This window comes from Buteo buteo, chromosome 10 (assembly GCF_964188355.1).
Source record: "Buteo buteo chromosome 10, bButBut1.hap1.1, whole genome shotgun sequence".
NCBI lineage: Eukaryota > Metazoa > Chordata > Aves > Accipitriformes > Accipitridae > Buteo > Buteo buteo.
In genome coordinates, this window is record NC_134180.1 from 43,825,910 (window position 1) to 43,842,346 (window position 16,437).

Consider the following 16,437-nt stretch of genomic DNA (forward strand, 5'->3'; position numbering starts at 1 on the left):
CCGTGAGGTGACGGGGCGGCCGCGGCCCGCCGGCCGCCTTCCTCGTACCCTGAGGGGGCAACGCGGGCGGCGGCCGCTCTCTTTTCCTCCTTTCTTCTCCCGCTCTAACTCCCAGCGCTGAGTTTTAGCACGGTTCAGGCTCAACCGAGCGGTGTCTCTGACCTGGGGCAGAAACTGGCTTGGTTAACCGGGAATAAATAAATGAACCCCCCCAGGTGTTAGTGGAGAGAGCTCCTGAGCAGCCGCGACACCCGCCGCACCGGAGCACCTTCAGCTTTGCGCCATTCCCACGTCCTCGCCGTCTCGGGAGTCTGGTGGGACCCGGCTTTGCCACCGGCACAGGTAACGACGAGTCTGAGAACCCACGCTAATTATCATTACAAATCCTTGTTCCGTGTTACAATAATTTCTTGGCTTATGAGCAGGAACTTCCAGGCTTGCTCTAGGTAGTCAGCTACTGCTAGGGATTTAAGTCGTTTTTCCTGTGAAAGCAGTGTTAACAGTTTTAAGAAGTTTTAACCGTTTTATGGGTTGAAAGAGCTATTAACAAAGTCTAGTTTAAAATGCTGCCCTGCTCAGGTTTTACTTTGTATGACCGAGCGTGCACACGCTACATCATGAAATGGAAAAAGCCACATTTCTCATAATTAAGAACCATAGTAGAAGTTATGGCCTGCTTTATAAATTATTGAGCTGTGGCTTCTTTGTTAATGCTCGGCTTTCTAGAACACGTACAACAACCTGTCCTTAAACAAGGCAATCCAGACTTTAACCTTGCAGATGTACAGCAGGATGCCATTTGCGGAGCAAGTCCACTGCTGGGAACAATATTCACGCCAAACTCAGATGTACACAGCTTAAAGTAGAAAGTCTGAAAAGTGTGAGGGGAAAATATCCCTTCCTCTCCTCCCCCCCCCCCCCCCCTCCTTTCCAATTCTGAGAGTCGTTGATTTGAAGCTACCGTAAGTTGAGCACACATCTTCTGTGCCCCCCCTCTGCCATTTGGAAGATTTGTGTGTCATCATTTTGTACTGTGCTTGATATTTGTGCCCCACAGTTTTTCAGTGGGAATGTTCCCTGTTAGCTTGGTTGTGGGTTATTTCTGGATGGGGTCCATAACCAGCCTATGAGAGAAAGCATCAATTTATTAGTTCCATTTTCCAAACGAAGTACGAAGCACTCTACAGGCTTTTTTTTTTTTCTTAAATGCATGTGTAAGCAACCTCTTTTTCCAATAAAAAGACTACTCATTTTGATAATGGGAGGACAGGTAAAGTTAGCAAATTGCACAGGACTTTGCTCAAAGCTGTCATCATAATTGAACTGTCACAGGAGCATTACTCCCTCCTGTTGCTCCCTTGCCCAAATTTTGCAAAAGATTGCACAAATATCTATACTTTCATACTTTAAAAAAAAACCAAACAAAAACCCAGACCAAAACAAACACCCTATTAGCTCATGTTATTTCTGAATAAAGAACAGAAACCTCCTTTTTGTTAAAGGAATTCTAGACAGAAAATTCTATAGCCAGTGATACATTTTGATCAATGCTCTGAGAACAAACTACAGAATCATTTAGAAACAGTAGCTGGAGTTTTTTCCCCAAAAGTCTGTGAAAGCTATAGTGTAGGGACTCAAGCAGAGGTAGCATCCCTAGCAGGGAAACTCCTCAAAATGGAAATAATTGTAAAGACAGGCTGATCCTCCGGTGTTGCCACTGACTGAGAAGAGTGAAAGAAGTGTTACCAGGACTGGAGGGGATGTGCGACAAGCCCCTTAAAACTTCCACCAGCTTCAGTCAAACCCTTTTCCCATTTAAAATATCTTTTTCATACTGCCCAAGAATATTCACTTTAGGATCTTAGCAACTCTGCTGACATCTGACTTGGAAAGGACTCAAGCATTAAGTCTTTTGGAAGACAACAGCAAAACATCACGGTTACCAGCTAAAGTGAGGTGGTTACAGAGAACAAAACTTTGGCTCTAAACCCCTCCATTCACATCCTGTACCGTCCCGGGAATGCCAAACTCCATTGGTCAGCTCTTGATTTTAAAAATTTACTTTTAAGAAGCCCTTTCTGACACCTGAATGAAAGGCCCCAGGTCTAATACACTATTACTATTTAAAGTTATCCTGCCATACTCAAGAATTGTTTTTCAACATTTGTCTAGCAGCGCTACATTGAAATTGGAAAGGTTTCAAGTAAGCACCTTCATCAATGTTTGTATTTTTCATTACTCTTTATGCTGGTTTTGGCTGAGATAAGAGTTAATTTTCTTCACAGTAGCTGGTATGGGGCTATGTTTTGGATTTGTGCTGTAAACAGTGTTGATGAGGAGGAGATATTTTTGTTATCGCTGAGCAGCGCTTACACAGAGCCAAGGCCTTTTCTGCTTCTCCCCCCACCCCACCAGCGAGGAGCCTGGGGGGGGCACAAGGAGTTGGGAGGGGACGCAGCCGGGACAGCTGACCCCAACTGACCAGAGGGATAGTCCAGACCACAGGACGTCATGCTCAGCATATAAAGCTGGGGGAAGAAGGAAGGGGGGGGGGATGTTCGGAGTGATGGCATTTGTCTTCCCAAGTCACCATTACGCACAGTGCAGCCCTGCTTTCCTGGAGATGGCTGAACACCTGCATGCCCACGAGAAGTGGTGAATTCCTTGTTTTGCTTTGCTTGCGTGCACAGCTTCTGCTTTCCCTTTTAAACTGTATTCACCTCAGCCCATGAGTTTTCTCACTTTTACTCTTCCAATTCTCCCCACAGCCCCACTGGGCAGGACTGGGTGAGCAGCTGTGTAGGGCTTAGCTGCAGGCTGGGGTTAAGCCACGACCCTCTTGAAATGTTATTTACACTCAATTATTCCCTAAAGGTGACTGATGATAGGCCACTGAATTTAAAATAACATCACTCAAAACACTGGCCTGCTAATCATCCATACAAGCCCCTGCTGCAACATCACCCCACCATCGTGGCAAATGAGCAAATGCCTAATGCACCGAAAAGGATGAAAACGTTGCAGAGTCCTAGGCATAACAACCAACTTGCAGTAGTTCATTACAACTAAATTTAAGTTTGGGGGGGTTAGTGAGAAGGAAGACCTAACACAGCGTCCATTTAATCTCTCGTCATTCACCACAGTTGCTTCTATCAGACAACAGCATACAGAAGTTACCTGATGTGGAAATGAAGCAATCTTGTTTTAAGATGTACCAACATGTACATTTTAATGCTTTTTATTATTAATTGGCTACCTATCTGAAGAAAAAAGAAGCATTTTTCAGCAGTGGATTTCACTCTTGTATAAAATTAAAGGCTAGTCTGCCTTTAATTTTAGTAAATTTCAATGACTACAGAAAAATGCTTATGCAAACCCACCATCACTATTCATGAATGCATTTGATTTTCCTTAGAAAACCACATTAGCCCTAAACTTAACCTAATCAACACTTCCCCCTTTGCCATGACAAACTCCACTGATCTTTGATAAAGCTGCACAGAAATACTAGTTTATTTCTATAGGCAGCAATTTATCTGCCCCCAATGGCTAAACTGACAGCAAGGGAAATATTTTCTAGTGAAACAGTAATTTCCTGCTAGGCCACTGGAGATAATTCTACCCGCCCCAACCCACACAACCCCTCTACTACAGTAAACCCACACCTTTTTGCTGCCTGAGCTTAATCTAGCTTTGTGTCTTAACAGAGGTGGACCGTGTTTAGTTCTAATAGCTTGGTTCTAATTTATTTGCGATCCAGTAACTACAAAGAGGTTTTTTTGTGTCACTTATAACAGGCATGCAAAGACTACTATAGTTGATGTGCTGTTGTATTTTAAAACGTAGAAATCAAAATAATTTAAACATACTGCTTCCTCTAAAAACTTTCTGAAAAGGAGATATGGAACACATACAGAAGAAAATACCTTGAAGTTTTGTAAAAGCTCATTTTAAGAATGCTGCTGCTTAAATCCACAAATATTTTCAGTACTTAAAGAACTGAAACAATCTGAAAATATATGATACATATGGCCAGGTAAGTGCACATACTGCCCTTCTTGTACTGCTGTAACAGAGAACAACAACAAAATAACTGTTAGTATAGGTTATAAAGAAAGATTTGCTTATGTTTCCAAGAGAAAGCACTCACTGCACAGTTGACTCACAGGTTTTATTTACACTTGTCTACAGAATCATTTTGCCTTACATTTTATCTAAGCCAAAAGAAACCATAATTTTCCTTTGTCTGTAGCCTATCATTTGCTAAATTTAAAAACTTTCATCTGTTAAGTACAGCAACAATTTTAATACAAAGCACAAGAAAAAACCCAAAGGCTAACAACATAGCATCTATTTGATCTGATCTTTACAATTTAGTAGTTGGACTTTGAAGTTGTCAGAGGCACAGTTACAAGACTAACCTGCTCTTGTGCAATCTACACACATTTAGCATTGAAATTAGATATAAAAGAAAGCATTAAAGAAGAAACTGCAGAGCATTTTTTTCTGCAAAAAGATTATCAAAATATTTCTACAACAAAAACATTTTGCTTATGTACCAGTCCAAAAGAAGTGTCTTAAAAAAAAAATAAAAAATAAAAGAAAGCAGAATGTAGTTTTTAAATTTTGCTCCGTTTGTTTTTGTGCAGTTCATTTAAAGAGAGTGGTCAAATATGGGCTTGGAAGTTTTATTACTGAAATAAATGCAGATATATTGCTGTTTACTTGCTTAAAAAGAAGAATTTTCCTTAACATACTTACCTTGTCATGGCACTGAAGATACTTAAACTTTTCTTAACCAAACGGAGCTCAAGAGAGACCAAGTTTTAATGTGATATTGCTAGTAAAATAGATTCAATAAAGCATTTTAAGCCATAAATTATATTTAAGGGAAAAAGAATGACTGATGAAGAACACATTTAAGATGTCAGAACTTTCTACAGAGTTTATTAATTCTCATTTTTAAATATAAATAAAATTCAGATACCTTGAAAATTTTAGTCAGCCCAAAATGAATTTTACAGATGGCCTGCAGAAGCTTCACTTGATTCCGAGAAGCTAGTTCCATATTCCTCCATCTCGAGAGTAGTTCCTAAATGATCCTTTTGCAAGAAAGGATCGCAGAGTCCCGGGTCCATGCATGTGAAAATACCATAGCCAGTACCCGCTGCAGAAAGGGCACTTTGCTGACTGCAGCAAATAATTTCTAGTGACAGGCACTGGCAGCTATGAGACTCGAGCAATGGAGAGGATAGTGCCCAATGTCTCAAACATCCTCGCTTCGATGGAATGAAGTCTAATTCACTCTCTACCAAATCATATGATGGACTGGGTATTTAACAGCTATTTTGCACTAAGCATAGCGAAAGAGAAGGGCATCCATCTATACTTTTACTTCAACACAGAAAAACAAAAAATAATTAGACCTAAGTACTCACTACTGTCATCCAATGGGTAACACCAGCCCTACAGCTATGCTAATCTTTTGTGGTCCCATACGAGCTACGTCAAACAAGCTCGGGCGTTGGATGCAGAAAGCTCATGAGTTCTTCCTGTATTCCTCAGATACTGCTTCGTAATTGTCACACGAAGAGCAGAGTGGTATTAGAGCATATCCAACCTGTGCCTGCTCGTACATCTAAGAGAGCCAGGAATCGAGTAACTGAGTCTTTAAAAATAAACCTGCCCCTTACTCAAATAATAAAACTTCACACCTGCTCTGGGGAGTTTATGGCTTAAAATGCTACCTCACTTTTTGTTTCATGAATGAACAAAGCTGCAGTTTTCCAGAAAGCAAGGACAGACATGCATCTCTACTAGCAGATTTAGCACTTCTGACCAAGTAAGACACCAACTTCTTAAAAATGTCTCATGCACTGACTGGAATTTTTTTTTTTTTTTTAAATGTGAGATTTAATACATTATTTCTTTTTAGAACTTGTACGGGAACCAGAATGGGAAGATCCAGATGACGATCTGCGGCGTCTGTAAGATATAAATGGAGAAAGCATGCAAAGAAATAAGTTGAAATTAATTTTAGCATCCACTTTGAGTAGTCTGTATCCTATAATAGCTGGAAGCCAAGTATATCTGATAGGGGCCTTATAAGAATATAGAAATAACTTTAAACCACTTTAAGCTCATGAATGTGAATTTAGTACTAAAAATGTAAGTTTAAGACTGAAAGCAGAATACAATTTCTAAATGCAATATTTACTTATGAAAATAAATCAATAATGTACACATTAACACTTTCACACACTGAAAAGAACGGTGACTCAGGTCTTTCTAAGGAACATGCTCCTACCAGGAGGAAGTTTCATTGGGGTGGGGGTTGGGGGGCCGGAAAAAAGCAATTACAGAGGTTTTAATAGGAAGTAAGAGTAGGGGAAGTGAGAAAACTACTTTTAATATCAGAATAACTGATCAGATTCAATTCTTTCCCAGTGAATCTCAGTCCTTCAGGAAAAAAAAAAAAATCACACATTTAAATACACCCATTCTTATTCTACATAAACCCAAACCTTTCGGGTGACCGTGATCTCGATCGTCTTTTTTTGCGATCACCAGATGAAGAAGATCTAGAACGACTTCGCTTCTTGCTTCTCTCAGGGGAAGATGATGAACGAGAGCTTGAGTAAGATCTTTTTCTTGGGGTGGAAGACCCCCTGTAGGACCTGGAGCTGGATCTTTATTGATTAAGAAATAAATCAGATTTAATTCTGGTATAATATAGAAAGAACAAAGAAAGAACAAAAAGAGACAGTTCTCATGAACACTCACTACTCTAGTTACATCAGTGTTTTGTCAAATAAATGTGTGGATGCTTTAATACTTACTCCTTAGTTATCTGCCAATAAAGACTTCTACTGCCGTGGTAGTTTTCCTAATAAATTTTGCTAAATAATGTTTCTTGATATACAGACCACCAATGTTTTGGAAACCTCTTTCCAGTATTCACCAGAATGATGCATTTTGACAAAGAAGCCATGGGAGACTGGGACAGGAAGTAGCCTATATGAGGACCTTCCTCAGCAGTTAAATTCACAAAGCAAAATGGCTTGAAAACCACAGATGTAATTCTGATTTAACAATGTTTCACATTATATTAATGGCTATTTCACACCGGAGATTTGTAAAGTAATGTTCATCTTACTAGAATAGTAAAAACCCTCAGAAGGTAAATTTCAAATCTTAAAATAAATTTGTGTAGAGCATGAGACCTTCTACAACAAAGTATTTTAAAAAAATCTCTTAGAATACAGTCATTTTGGCATTAAAAAAAAATAATGAACCAGCTTCACTTACAAGCACTCAAAGATCACTTTGGTTATCTAAAAAACCCAAGAAAAAAAAAGACTTGTGGAAAAAGTAATAGAGCTAGAAATTCCTAAACTCTAATTCCAAAATTGTATAAAAACACCCAACAGGATTTTTTTTTTTCCAGTAAACTGGATAAAACATTAAAAAAAAACCCAACAACACAGTGCATGTTGTTGGTAAAAATACTTTCAGGGTTCTCATTGTAAATAACAAAGCAGTCTTATTTCACATAAGCTAATACACTGAGGACTCTCAGTGGATGCTGTGTGGCACAAGCAAATAACCCAGCTCGGCTGACGAGTCACTTCAGCATCTAGTGGGGGCACAGGCACCCTTTTTCTCTTCCTAAAAGTATCAATTCCATCTCGCACTGACCCTCATGTGGCAATCCATAGCACATTTCTGCCGCCAAAGGGCAGTAGCACCATTTGTGATTGGTCTTCCCAACTCAAACTTCCTTATTTACAGTTTTAAGATTCTCTGCATGCATGGAGATGGGACAGTTCTTCATTCCATCGCAAAAGGAAAAGTCCTGCCAACAGGATGCCTGTGCAAGGACACCTCAAGGAACTTGGTGCTTTTGTTACTTTTCCCCACACAAGTCAGTAACTGCTATACAGAAAAGGTCAGCTAGCTCAAACTCTTGTCAGCTTCTCACATGATGTGCTATCAACATTTTTATACATTCCCCCCACATTTATAAAGACAATAGCAGCACTATCTAGTGGAAGTTAGGTATGTTAAATAAGTTATCACTAAACACAAAACCAGCAGTCTAGCATATTTTCTAATGTTCTTCCACATCAAGTAGCCAAAGTGGAAATAGTAAAAACAGCAAAAATTACTGAAGCAAGTAAACATGCATTCAATTTCTTCTTCCTTCAAAGTGAAGATCTGTGGCGTCCACTTGTCTAGCTTAGATCAGACTTAAACTCTTCAACCAAAACCTCGCATTCTCAAGAAACACATCTGTAGTGGCAACAACCTCGTGCAGAGACCCCAGGAATTCTGACTTCCAAGATAAAAATGAGTTAATGTTTTTTTGACCAGCATAATTTTACGATGAAATCAACAAGCGGTTGGTTCTTCTGCCCTTTTTTCTCTCTGCAAGGAGAGAGTGCTACCTCATTCACCTTGATTTCGACCCACGAGATCTAGAGTGTTCTCTGGAACTGGAACGAGATCTTGATCTGGAACTGGAAGAACTTCTTGAATGGGACCTGAAACAACATGGAAGATTTTTTTTCCAGTGTCTGACTTTATTTAGCAGAGTAACTACTACTGTTAGGAGTAGAGGCAGCGATGCATCAATACAATTTGGCCTAGAGTCACTAAAGAAGTGACAATTTCCTCCTACTCCCCCACTATCACCATAGTACATTTTAAAACAGCAACTTTAACATACTAAGATGATGCATTAAAAAAATTTATAGTCAGCTTTTTATTACGTTTCCTAAAACAAAGCACAAAAATTAAACAGTATTGCAGTTATTTGGCAAAATGAAACAACTGCATATCTATTAACTATTTCATGAAATCAATGCCTTAGCTTTTAATTTGTGCCTTAACTTGAAAACCATCAGTTTCTTTGAAAAGTAAAGCAGGTAAGAGTATTAGGGCTAGCTAGCTCAAATTTTCCCCAAGTCAGCTCTCACAAGCATTTTGTAAGCAGTTTCAAGTTTCATAAAGATTTCCCCCTGCATTAAAAATTTAGTAGTAGTTAATTCTTTGCTAAAATACAGACATATCTAACACTACTTGTAACTAGTCAAAATAATTTTAAAATTTTTCGTGTTGATGGTTTTTCTTTAAAGCACAAACCACAAAAGATATGCAAAAACGGTAGCGGACTTGCAGTAACCATTGTAAAAAGAAGGCATTGCAATCAAATTCTAATAGTCTTTTCAGGAAAAATGTATTATACATGCTGTCAATCTCTCAGTTTATATTGTTACCATGTCTTTCTCACTTTGCACTCTTCTGTGCAAAACAGAAGTGGTATGAACACATGCTAACCAGAAAATATATTTAAACTTTTTTAAAAAACACAAAGAAGTATCCACAAATGGCAACTGATATTTCCAATTAATCATCTGTAGCTAGAAGCAAAAAGTTCAACAGAGAGTTGAAAGATCCCTAGCAAATGTCAGTTATGATAAGCTATTTTTTACCTCCCTGTTAACATTTCTGAATTAACAAACAAAGTTAGGGCCAGATGAAGTTCTGTCTTTGACCTTCCCACTCCTAAACCTAAGAATTATACTCAAATGCAGCCCATACTGGCAGCGTACTGTCCTCACACAGGACAATACAGCCACTTCCTCAAAGATCTTGCTCCACATCTCACTTCATTTACAAAAAATGCTGAGAGCCAGTAAGCTCAGTCACTATTATTCACTTAGTGCTGCTCCTTGGAACCAGGCTGCAAATACACATCTCAAGATGGCATTTGAAGGAGCAGGGAGGCCGACAATACATATGGTGAAGAACATAATTTTTCATAGAAGAGGCAGCATGAAAAAAAGCATGACAGCAATGGGGAGAAAGACAAAACCAAGACACAGGCTGACATCTGGTTAGTATGAGGGTCTGAAGAATGAGGGCAGTGATCCCAGTGGTGAGAGCAGAGAGTGGCAGTTACAAAGCTAGGAAGATTAGAAGAAACTTGAACTTTACGTATATGAACTTCATGTATAACCCTATGAGCTAGTACCGATTTGAGGTTTTAAACTTATCAGTATCATCCTTGTATTAGTTGTAAGGCAGCTAAAAAGCTACATGATTTATATCATGTGATTACACATTTATGGAATTGTTCATATATTACTGAATTTAAATAATAATGTGAGATCTTAAATCTACCCAGTAAACTTTTTTGTGGCTCCATTATCAGTATAAACCTTTAGTGTTATTCTGACAACGTTGCCACTGTACTTAAAGCTTTGCCGCTTGCCAACAAACTAAGTTCAAGTTTCTCGTCTTTATTTCCAGGATATTTTCCATTCTGTCCTTTCACTGAATCTGTCCGAACTGCATCATCACTGCCCTCTTCTGCCACCTCCTCCCACTTGAACAATACCACCCTTCTGCTTCTCTGTTCAACAACTCTACTTAACATTGCTAAAAAAAGTTCACCCATTGAATCACATATGGCCAACAAGCCTAAAAATGAAATTGAAAATAAGTTATATTTTTACATTTTGTTGAAGGACTCAATTGAAATACCAACTTAAATTTACTAAAACAAGCAACAAGACATATGAAGCCTCCCTACTGAGGGCTCACAGAAGGTCAGAAAAGAACATTATCTACCTGTGTAAATTCTGTACATAGAATTGTTAACATTATGAAACTAAAACTGTAAGGCAATCAAGAAAAAAAAAGTAAATAAAGAAGTTAGATACTGACATTTTGCCTGGCGTTACCCGTGACCTGTACCCGTTTACCTGGACCTAGACCTTGAGCTTGAATGAGAGGATGAGCGCGATGAAGATCGTGAGTGGGAAGATCGAGACTTAGAACGACTGCGCCTATTGGATTTCTTTTTCTTATTAGTGTCCTCTTCTTCACTGGCATCAAGATTATATTTTGAAAGGTCAGCATCATCTTCATCCTCATCCTGAAAAAATGCAGATATAAAAAAAATACTTAAGAAATATTTTGATTGTTTTCTTCAGTTAGTGTTTTTTGCTTATTCTGTGGTTTATTTTGTGCTTTTTTTCAAACCTTTGAAAATACTGTTGTTAGTGCATTTAATGAGATCCAAAAATTTTAAGAGTAAAGAGTGACTGAAAATTTGTCTTTCAAAGCAAACTATAAAACCCCCATCTGAAGTCCCATTTTCTGATACTTAATGATGTTAATGAAAATACAGACATTCATTTTTACCAGTTATTTTAAATGAGTGCCTGGAAGAATTTTCAGGCTCAAAATCTATAACCATAGCATAACTCTGCAGAGACATGTTTCATATGCAGAATTTGGTGACTGCTGTGTTAAAAATAAGCACATACGCATGTCTCTGCACGACTGTTGTCCAAAGATGTGGACAATCCAATACGTGATGATCATGCATTTCAGGAAAGATGAAAACAATCTCTGAATATTTTATTCCCTTTTATCAAAAATAAATCTGACATGGTTTTAAAAGGCTAAGAATAAAATTCAAGAACATTCCCTTTATATGGTAACCATACATACAGGCTCCAAATAAAGATCTCAAAATTTTTTTATTCTGATCTCAGATAAGCTTTTAATTTTTTATGGTTTAAAAAAAATTATACATCTCTGAATGCAGGTATTTAGAACAAAACAAAGCTTGTGCACAAACTTTATAGAAGCTGTAGACTGCAATACTCTGATAGCTACTCCTTTACATTGCTCTAAAGGCAGCTCAAAATACAGATGAAACCTCACCTACTAATACTAAACAGCACTGTAATAATAATTAAAAAATAATTTCTAGGAAAAAAACAGAACATGCTACCTCATCCAATTTATATTTAGAGAGATCTTCATCCTCATCCTCCTCATCTTCCCCTTCAGATTCCTTATCTTCTACTTCCTTCAGGATAGATGCAGGACCAACCGGCTTCCCTCTGTACTTTTTCTTTTTGCGTCCAAACTAAGAAATTTTATTCCGTTAGAATACAATTTAATCAAAAGTAACTTCCAACTGTATTTTTTCATAAAACTTCTATGAGAAAATATACATCAATTTCAAACAAGGTATTGCTCAAAGGGAAGGAAAAGTATCAGGAAACCAATTAGCAACAAGAAACTTCCTAAAGACCTACTTATCTTAGATACAATTAGTACCCACAGACAAGATTAATAGAAATCTGAATTTAACAAAAGAGTATTTCATACTCGTGTCTATGGGTTATCTTTATAAAACAGTGTTGAACATCTGGCTGAGAACAACATGCATGACCCTGAAGCCAGCTCCCTAAGAAGTTTAATGAACTCAGCTTGTACCAGTTTAATTTGAACTCATTCTTAAGTTTTTAACCCCCCAAAAGACAAAACAGATGCAGTCACTTTCAGTTCAAAACTTTCACACTTGAGCATTTGACAAAAAGATGCATCACAATGTATTCCTGACTTGCGCTTTTCCCTTTAAGGAAATGCAAATGCACACATCCTAAACACAAATCACACAACACGCGTCTCTCCAGAGTAACACCTGCACCTAATCTTACCTCATCATACTCCCCATCTGATTCTTCACGTTCTATATATTCAACATTCTCTCGTTCATTAAATCCTCCTCCGTATCCTTTAAAAAGGGGTAAAACAAGACAATCTCTTGAGCTGCACCAAATTCAGCTACATTAAACACGAAGTTTATAATAAACTTTCACACAGGCTCTGGAAGCCTTCAGTGGATTTATAAATATATGCCATAAGAATGTAACATGATCTCAAGAGGAACATGAATTGTTCCCACACATGTTTATTAAACATAGTTCTTCAGAAACCTAATTGAGAAAATGGATTAAGACACATAAACAACACAGAAGCAACAGCTTTTAAAAGAATGGGAAAAAAAAAAAAAAAAGAAAAAAATTCAGGATTACAGCTGTGCTGAGCAACCAGCTTCCCAGAAGAGCTCTGGCAGGGCTGCAGTGTCTGACAATTGCCTTGGTGTGGATAAACACAAGAACATCTCCAAAGGGCTAGAGTAAAGGCTACAGCCCTTGAAGACCAAAATCCCACCTCTGAGAGCAGCCAGTAGCCAACTGGGGAAAGCAGGCAATGAAACGTGAGGTGAGGGCAACACCGGCAAACTGCTTTCCCAGCTGCTGGTGTTGCTGCAGCCCCTTTGCCACAGACAGGTCCTACATGCATGCAGCCTCCTTGCTGGCTTCTGGGCATGCCAGTCTGCTCCCATATCGCAATTGTTCTGTGACATACAAGTCACGTATATATCCTCAGGGAGCAATAGGAATAAAAGCATCCTGTAGTTGCACTGAATTGTACAACTGCCAAGATCTGCCTTAAGAATCTTTCTATTCCTTTGTATAACGTAAGTGGAAAACTTCAACGGCTCATTTTAATGTCAGCTGACTTTGTAATTTACTGAAAGCATGTGCAACATGCTAGGTGTCCTGCACGTGACTGTAAATTTACTCTGAAGGACACCAGAACTTGAAAAATTAATTATCAAAAATATTCAATTTATGAAATATTATAGGAAATAGAATTAAATATTATTCTTCAATATTATCCAAATATTAAACAAAAATATTTAAAAATATTCTTTTTCCTTTTGAATAATAAGCTCTGTGCTCTTCTCCATGCTGCTTTTTTTCTATGCATTAGTGTTACACTCTATACATTACATTCTCTGCCTGATCCCGTTTGCAGAGGTAACAGTATAAATAGTTATGACCGCCCTGTAAGGATATCTTCTGTTCTAGTTACCACCAGGTTCATTGCTAATGCAGGAGGAACTTTAAATGTGTCACACTGTGACCAAACCTCAAACCTCATTAAGAGATAACAGTCTAATCTATACAGCCTTTAATGCTGTTCTTGTGACTGCTCAGTCCTCCACAGTCAGACACAACATATACACGAGACCTTTTGGAGTTTAATAAAACACTGCATTACTCCTTCCAAATGCCTTTGTATAAAAATCAAATACAGAGGCAATTTAAGCTGAATATTCATTGACTTTCCAAATGAAACCACCACATACTTTACACACTACTAAAAGTAATCAAGTCTAAGAACCTACAGATTTATTTACATATGGAAGATCATTCAACTTTGCTAGTTCTGCTGCAGAAACAATCCCTTTAGTTAAATTACATTGTGATTTATAAAAATAAGCTTTTGTACAGTAATTTCAGTATTTTAAAACCATATACACCTTACCTGTCCTTTCCTCCAATTTAGCATACTTTGGAGTATTACACATATTACATTCTGATCTTCTGGCCCAGTTCACATTACCACATCTTCAGAGGCAAAAAGAAGAAAACAGAAATAAGAAACATTTCATTCAAATCAAAAAGCTTAAGTGTTGAGGCAACACTTAAAAAAAAAAATCATAAAAATGTATTTGCCGAGTTTTAGCCGTGATTTGCAGTCACCAGTACAACACAATTAACTCCAAGGCCAACAGTCACCAAGACACAAAAAACTGCAAGAGAGTCTACGGGTATTTCACCAGCACGAGGATGATGGGAAGAGGATCATACTGTATCAATCAAGGGGAAAGAAGCAGAAGTAATAGGCAGGTAGGCAGACAAGTTAACAGAAGTAAGACTACACAAGAAGTGTTAAAATTCCTCACTACTCTCCACTAGTGGCATTCACAGTTCAGGGGAGTTAACAAAGAAGCTACCACGGGAATAATGCTCATGAGCAGTCACCGTCATCCACTGATGCACAGCTAGTTATAATGCTTCCGCATATGCTGCATTTCTATCTTACAGCATCCTAAAAGGCCACTCGTACTTCATCCATCTGTAACACTATCATCAGAATGCTGCTCAGTCCCAAAGAGGAGAGGAGGAGGTCCACAAGACACAGCCTAGCTATGAACTTGGAAAGACACGACAATCCTGAAGCGTGGCATCAAGTGGATTCCCTCAGACATGGGGACCCATGGCGCTGCCCAGGAAACCTGCCTGTCTCGTGCTGCAGAACAGTGCAAATGGAAACCCATCAGGCTGAATGCAGCTAAGTTCCGACAGACAAAAATAAAAAAACCTCCAGATTTCACTGGTCAGACAGCTTACTCAATTGGCAAAAATGGAAAACCTTAAAAGTGCTCCAGAAAATCTGAAAGCACCTTTCAAAAATCCAAGCATATCATTGAAGTAGTCCTTTCCTAATTTAGATCTTCATATTCTCAATTGATGGCCTGGGGAAACAGCTAAGAATTTAGCTATGTGCTAAACTTTACTTGTTAAATATTTAGTGAACATTAGCAATAAAATATACTGCAATGAAGGTGTTACTTCCATCTACGCGTTTCTTCCAAACTTGAGAAGTGTCTCAGCTTATCAGAACATGAACTTTTACCTGTCTAATCTTGATTTTTTCAATCTTTTTCCAGTCATGTTAATTAAGTAACTGCTGTCCAGCGAACAAAAACTAATGCTATCCTCACAGCAACACACTACTAGTGGAATAGGTGTGAGTTTTTATCACTCCTCTCATCAGCACAAGTAAATCTATACTGACAAAATTAAGTATCGTATTGTAGGTGTGGTGGTGTTGTGCGGCTCTAAGAAAACACTCTGCATTTTTTAAAAGGGCGTACGTTTTACACTGCCAGTCGTTAGCACTGAAGAGGCCACGACTCTTTTCAGCAAGTGTCTTTCCTATTTCAGTCCCTCCAGCTTTCATCATTTTGGCTTCTGTCGTTTTTTCTGGAAAAGAAAAAGAAACAAACACAACGACAAAAAACAAACAGTTCTCAAACATCTTGCTTCACGATTAATTAAAGAGATTTAATATTCTTTTGTTTCAAAAAGAAAGAGATAGATCCTCTCAGATACTCACCTCTTCCACATCTGTTACAGCTGGTTCGTCTAGCAAAGTTAACATTCCCACACCTGAAAATAAGAACAGAAAGAGAACGAAGACGCCAGTTAACGCTGGAAAGCGCACGCATACCAGAATTAAAGAAAAACACCTTTATATTGCGAACTGAACTTGTTCCAAATTAAACCACGAAGTTTCTCAGGCCGTGCCCGAGCCGGAGGGCGGGGGGGGGGGGGGGGGGGGGGAGCGGCCGGTGCCGGACCCGCTGGGCGGTGGGGGCCAGGAGCTGTGAGACCCTGCAGGGAAACTCGGGTGGGAAGGAGGGAGGGAAAGAGGGAGGGCGGCCGCCCCCCGAGACCCGGCGGCCGCGGCTCCCCCAGGGCGGCCCGGAGCTGGTGCTGTCCCGCGGGACTGTCCTGCCCCGGACCCCACGGCGGACGGACACACGGACACCCCCCGCTCCGCCGCCCACGCTCACTTCTTGTCGGGGCAGATCCAGTCCCCGTCGCTCACTCGGAAATTCTTGGTCGACATCTTGGGCCCCGCCGAGCCCAGCGCCCAGCGCCGCCGCCGCCGCCGCCGCCGCCGCGGAAGAGGACCGGGGTCCTACGC

At 39.3% G+C, this 16,437-nt stretch overlaps 1 protein-coding gene across 2 annotated transcripts; it reads right to left on the bottom strand.

Moving 5' to 3' along the window:
* Window positions 1-4,157: 4,157 nt before the first annotated feature.
* On the bottom strand, window positions 4,158-16,429 carry ZRANB2 (zinc finger RANBP2-type containing 2). Of its 2 annotated transcripts, none has more exons than XM_075037376.1 (10): window positions 16,304-16,429; window positions 15,844-15,896; window positions 15,602-15,710; window positions 14,206-14,288; window positions 12,525-12,601; window positions 11,810-11,947; window positions 10,776-10,942; window positions 8,457-8,543; window positions 6,525-6,689; window positions 4,158-5,985 (listed from the first exon to the last, which is right to left on the bottom strand). In XM_075037376.1, the coding sequence occupies exons 1-10, from the start codon at window positions 16,357-16,359 to the stop codon at window positions 5,922-5,924; spliced, it is 999 nt and encodes a 332-aa protein (XP_074893477.1). In that variant the 5' UTR covers window positions 16,360-16,429; the 3' UTR covers window positions 4,158-5,921. The 2 variants fall into 2 exon arrangements, with proteins under 2 accessions (XP_074893477.1, XP_074893475.1); XM_075037374.1 differs by having other exon boundaries at window positions 10,770-10,942.
* Between the last annotated feature and the right edge of the window lie 8 nt (window positions 16,430-16,437).